General features: G+C 37.6%; 1 protein-coding gene across 2 annotated transcripts in view; it reads right to left on the bottom strand.

Annotated features, from left to right (window-relative positions):
- The window catches only part of dhfr (dihydrofolate reductase), a 36,491-nt gene that overhangs the window by 4,316 nt on the left and 25,647 nt on the right, over positions 1–6,528 (bottom strand). Inside the window, exons 4-6 of one of the 2 annotated variants that reach the window (XM_008419290.2) lie at positions 1,409–1,532; positions 1,097–1,212; positions 7–449 (exon numbers count right to left, since the gene is read on the bottom strand). In XM_008419290.2, the coding sequence (XP_008417512.1) occupies positions 284–449; positions 1,097–1,212; positions 1,409–1,532 (406 nt within the window). In that variant the 3' untranslated portion in view covers positions 7–283. Of the gene's footprint in view, positions 1–6; positions 450–1,096; positions 1,213–1,408; positions 1,533–6,528 lie in introns of those variants that run through there. The other variant, XM_008419291.2, reaches the window with a different exon arrangement.

The following is a 6,528-nucleotide window of genomic DNA, read 5'->3' on the forward strand; positions in this document are numbered from 1 at the left end:
GGGCCCATGATTCCCTGCACATGACTAAACAAATACCACATGGCCGACCCCTTCCACTTCCTCTCCAGACACAAATGAGAACAGGATGGAAATAAATATTGATTATTAATATTGGACCAGTTTTACAAATTGGGACAAAAACCCTTGGCACTTTCATCAATATTATCTGCCCCATGCTTAAGGAAACCAAGTGGCTGCTAAGGGACCCGGGGGGGCCCCTAAGTGGAATTGATTTTTTTTTTTGTAATGATTTCTATATGATTATGTTAACAAAAACACACTTTTATGATAAAGTTGTGATTTTTTTAACAGTAATGTATATTTGACCATGTAGAAACCCTTCATTATATATGCAAAAAGAGAACAGAAGTTGTTCTTGGGAGGCCCCCCGGTGGCAGTGGTAGGTCACGCTTATGAGCTGCCAGGCAATGTGCAGTGCACATCCAAACCTAAGTTAGCAAAACAAGGGCAGAACAAGGAAAGAGGAAGAACTGAAAAAAAAACCAAGATGAAGGTATGTTTTCATGTCATTTGCTAATGTAATGTTTACCAAAAAGATTTGTGGAGCTGCTAATATAAAATTTGCATCATAGCAACCTTCAACAGTCCAGTTCAACAGCCAAACATTTATGGTAGAATGTTTGCATTTGTGTGAAACTGAGTTTTAACCTTAAATGGGTTGATTCTCGTGGTTGGTCTGGTATATTTGAGCTTTTTTTTACTTCAAAACAGCATGTTTATAGCAGGTGCGTGAATAATCCAATTGTCTGAATGTTGATTACAGCAGTCCACATTATTAGCCGAATTAGTGGGCCTCAAAAACAGATTTTGTTTAGAACCACACGGAGGCTTGGGTCTGCCCTGCTAACAGCCTCTGGTCTCATTTCACTCTGTTGCACCCATAATTATAACCTCTGCCTAGTTCACACTCAGCTCCACACAGGATTACACACATTGTGCATTAGACATTCGACTCCATTCCAACTACAAATCAGCCGAAAACAATCCATAACCTTTAATTAACCTTTAACTCTGCATTATTTAAAGGGACGTTTCACACCTAAATACGTTTTACCAGAGATTATTATGCCCTTACTCTGGCAGCAGTTGATATTTGTCTGGAAAGATTTTAGGAAGGAATGTGTCACAGTCAAACTGCTGCAGGATTTGTGTGACAAACAGCCTCGTGGTTCCCGGGCTTTCCATCAACTCCTGTGCAGCCAAAACAAAACAAAAAGTGAGAGTTGTAGGCAGCTGCAGCTCATGTGATACTGCTTCATAAAAAACTTATTAACTGAAGCAGTGAGCAGAAGGGCAATTAAAGTAAGCAAAAATGTGTAGTTTACTCAGGTCAAATGTTCCACCTTGGGGTGGGATTTAAGAAAAGCAGAAAAAAAAAAATAATGACCTTGTATAGAGCGCTTCCTCCTATAACCCAGACCTGGTCAGCTTCTTCTGCCAGTTCTGTGTCAACTAATGTTAGAGCTGAGCTGAAGTCTGCCGCCAGGTAGTGTGCTCCTGCAGGTGGCACCCTAGAGCAAATGAGATCAGATAAGGTTTGCTTTAACACTGCAGGTCACTTGGCATCAAGGTAGACTGAATCAATCAAGTACATACACACACACATATATACACATGTACATACATACACACACACATACACGCATACCTACACGCATACATACACACATTCTTTTTATTCTAATTATTTAGACATTTCTATGGAACTACGACCATTTAAAATTTTCCATCTGTTCCTGTTTCAGCTCTTTAGGTTCAGGCAGCTGGTTCCCACTCAGTAACATAATCAATCAATCAATCAATCAATCAAATTGTATTTGTATAGCACATTTCAGCAGCAAGGCATTTCAAAGTGCTTTACATCATAACACAAAAACACAAAGTCATGCAACATAGAATCAACAATCAAAACATTACGTTAAGTACAAAGCTGAAGTTGGTTTCCAATTCTAGCTTCCGATTCGGGAAATGGCTAAACAACGATTCCACCCAACTTTTCACTACCTTCCACATCTTTAATTGACTAAAAATTACAAAACCAAACCTGGACTAGATTATTCTGCTCTAATAGCAGAATATTTATAACCATGTTTTGAATTTGTGAAACCTCTTTCTGATTTGTGAAATTTCAACAAAGGATTTTTTTTTTTTTTTTTACCCGTTTTTGGGTCTCAGTCACACACGATCTTCTCTAATTCCAAAACTACAACACCAAGACACTACAAACCCGGATTGGATTATTTTAAACCAATAGCAGAATATTTAGAACTATTTTCGGAATTTGTGAAATGTTCTTCTGATTTGTGAAACTTCAATAAAGGGCAATTTCAGACTCTTTTTTGGATCTTGGTCACACTAGAACTTTTCTATTTCCAAAACTACAACACCTAGACACTTCAAACCTGGACCAGATTATTTTATAGAAGAACATTTAAAACCATGCGTGTGATTTGTCGAACCTTTTCCTGATTTGTGAAACTTAACAGACCGCTGCAGAAGATCTTTCCTTCCAACAACCATCATCATCTGCAACAGAGGTCTCATTCTCGCGGCCCGTGGGCCAATTGTGGCCCGCAGGATGATGTCTCATGGCCCCCACCGTGATATGAAAGTATAATATTAGTGCGGCCCACAGGGTGAGCGGACCTCTGAAGGAATTCATGCACACTACGCTTGTAACAATAGTGTGGCAGATGATGGAACAATCCGGTACCAGTTTTCCTGCAGTCGCCATTTCTACCATTAACAAATGCCACGATCAAATGTAGAGAAAGGCGACTGCTACCGGGCTGCTCGTCATCCGCCACACTGTTGCAGCAATGATGTCACGCGGCAAGACGTTCTCCATACGTTGCTAGCTGGCTAGAAGACTTTTATGAAACATAGAACAAGAGCGACACCAAGTGGAATAAACTAAATTTTGTCACTCCATCATCATGTCTTTGTCAAAGCCAAAGCCTGCAGTTCATGTATTGGAGAAATAATTAAATGTTGATGACATTTGAGGATATTTTTAAAATATTTTTTGTGGGATCCAGCCTCACCCAGACTCTGCCTCCAGCGGCCCCGGGGTAAATTGAGTTTGAGACCCCTGATCTACAATAACTCTTTGAAGAATTAATGAGTTACACCAACATTTAATTTCCCATTGGGATTAATAAAATGGTTGTAAATTAGAATTGAATTTTAATTTGAAAAAACTGCATGGAACTAGCGCGAATAGTAATCTAAAATTTTGTGAAGTTTCACAAATTAGATAAATATTTCACAAATCCCAAACATGGATAAAAATATTCTGCTATTAGTTGAGAATAATTTAGCTTAGCTTTGGAATTAGAGTAGATCTTGTGTGACAAAGATAAAAAAAATAGTGAAATCACCCTTTTTTGAAGTTTCACAAACCAGAAAAAGGTTTCACAAATCACAAACATGGTTTTAAATATTCTGGTATTAGAGCAGAATAATCCAGTCCAGGTTTGAAGAGTCTAGGTGTGGTAGTTTTTAAACTAGTCGATTAAAGATGCGGGAAGTAGTGAAAAGTTGGGTGGAATCGCCCTTTAGCCATTTCCTGAATCGGAAGCTAGAATTGGAAACCAACTTCAGCTTCATACATTAAGTTAAGTGCTATCATTAAATTTATAATTGACTACGTTTCAAATACAACTCTAACTAGGTGGGTTTTTAGTTGAGATTTAAAGGAAGTCAGTGTTTCAGCTGTTTTTCAGTTTTCTGGGAGTTTGTTTCAAATTCGTGGTGCATAGAAGCTGAATGCCGCTTCTCCTCGTTTGGTTCTGGTTTTGGGGATGCAGAGCAGAACCAGAACCAGAAGATCTGAGGGGTCTAGATGGTTGATACAACAGCAGATCTTTAATGTATTGTGGTGCTAAACTGTTCAGTGATTTATAAACTAACAGTATTTTAAAATCTATTCTCTGAGCTTCAGGGAGCCAAACTGGTGTTATGTGCTCTATCTTCCTTATTTTAGTGACAATGTGAGGTTTGTTTAACAAAATCACTGCACTAACTGTTTAATAGGTGCCAAAACACACAAGAGACTAAAAAGAGAGAAATAGTGACACCAATGTCCTCAGTATTACAAACTGAGCCAGCCAGATGTATTAGCAAGCTAAGTTGCTGATGCTGCTTAGGGTCATTCCTAATCTGCTTTTCTCGTTCATAATTCTTTTTGGAAATCATTGCTACATTTCATGAAGGCAACCCCATTCCTGAACATGCTACAGGGATCCAGAAAACAGCACTGGGTTAGTTTCAATCATTTATCTTACAAGTTCCATATTTTTTATTAATGAAAGCGCAACAGAATTACTTATGAAGTAATTACAGTTTAGGAAATACCTTATATGTTTAAATTTGGTAAAATAACACAGTAGTAAGTACATTTCTATTGTCATGCTACTTGAAAGTTACATCTTATTTGATCGTTACATAGATTATAATAAAACACTTTACTAAGTTGGTGGTTCCTAGTTTCTAAAAGTAGGATAGAAGGTAGATCTTTACGTTACAGTATCAGGAACCAGCTCCCAGTTTTAGTCCATGAGGCAGACACTCTGTCTAACTTTAGGACAGCCAAGGTGAAAAATAATTATACTAAGTACATCAAATTTTAAGCATCAAATTGATTAATCCAAGTTCGCTTAGGATTAGTCAATCAAATTTTATTTTTCTAACACATTTAGTTAACTTGAAGTATGTTATTTTGGAGAAACTAATTTTGCGCTTAGTGTATTTTAATAGTATTTAAATTGTATAAAAGCACATTTTAAAGTGTACCAAGTGTACTTTTTTGAAACAACTTAAGTTACACTTAGTATACTTTAAGTATATTGCTTTTTATGTAATATAAACATGCTTGATTAGTATGTCGTAAGTGTACTATTTTTGTGATTGAATTACATTTAAAAAATATTTAGAATGTATTTTARGTATATAAGCATTACATATTTTATATATTAGTAGTGTGATCACAGTGTACTTCAATTACACTTTTGGTTTACTGTAATTGCTAATGAAGTACACTTCTCAGTTACTTATCAATATCTCTTTTTTCTTTGCCACTTTGTAAGTAATATGCTTCATACACACTATAGTACTGCAAACATATTAGACTACCAGAACACAGAAGGATCAATTACAACATACTCTACAGCTGAAAATKTATTTACATTGTGTATTCAATATATCCACATTTTTCAAGAGTATATTACCAGCATACTATTACCGAATTGTACAAATTTGTCAATATATTCAAAGTTTACAAACAACATGCCAATGAAAATTAGCACAATAAAACAATAGGTACACTTCAGAGGAAATGTGAAAAATATTTCACCAAGGAGAGAGTATTGTTTTAATTCAGTGTCATGGTATTCCAGTATTACTTCAGACAAACTAAGTAGACAAAGCATTTGATATGTTTTGCTGCATCCTGTAACCGGAAAAATAATACTAAAAATAATACAATAATATATTACCAGAATGATGCGTGATTACAAGGCAAGCGCGAAAGCTCCTCACCGGGCTGAACCTGAATGATGAGGTTAGCGCTGGTTCGTTAACCACTAACGCTCCGACCAATCAGGAACACATACATAAACATTACAAGGAAGACAGAGCCACACTGAGCAACATGTTGAGCAACTTTTTGACCGCAGTGAAGTTAGTGTCAAGTTGGATATTTGATATTCGAGCTCCGCGAAGTAAGCGGYGTTTAGCTCAAGGTTAATCCGATTTATGAACGATAATGTCGGCCAGCTGTTCTCCACCGCTCCCGGCAAAAGCGCACGAAGGCTCACTTAGGGACTGTAAAAAAATTACCGAACCAAACACTCCTGCAGGGGCGGATCTACTAGGGTGGCAGCTGCCACCCCAAACGAGAGCCTTGCCACCCCTGTTGCCACCCCAGCTAGCGACAATGAATTCAATAAATAGTTATGGAAAATCGGACATTAAGCGCAAGAAATCTTTTTTCCGACAACATTGAATGCAACACAATGTAACCTGACACCCACTAATAAGTAACGAGAAGTGCGAGAGAAGGACAGAGCGCGAGGCAGCAGCATGGACCTTACCACAAGGTCCGCCTTTCATTGGCTAATGCCCATTTTACGTCACAGCGCAGCTATCACGTGGGTTACCGGCTCACAAACTCATGCTAATGTACATTGTGGACTAGCAGACCGACAGAAAGTTTTTGTGTCATGACTCGAAAAAAAATGGTTCTCTACCGTCAGTGGGGTATCTGTACAGGTGATGTCAGGTATCCTGATTGTGTTTGTGGAACTAAAATTCACAGATTTTCAAAATCTGAAACGGAAAGCCTTGCTTGGATTAAAGCTTGTGCACGACCGCATTTGCTGCTCAACCATCGTAGGATCAATAAGAACAAAGTGTCTGCTGGGGTAAGTATTATTGCTTTGCTTTCTTTGTGTTTAGTGAATGAAAAATATAGTCAATAATAAACACATCCATTATGAAAACCTTTTA

The sequence above is a fragment of the Poecilia reticulata genome, linkage group LG9 (assembly GCF_000633615.1).
Source record: "Poecilia reticulata strain Guanapo linkage group LG9, Guppy_female_1.0+MT, whole genome shotgun sequence".
NCBI lineage: Eukaryota > Metazoa > Chordata > Actinopteri > Cyprinodontiformes > Poeciliidae > Poecilia > Poecilia reticulata.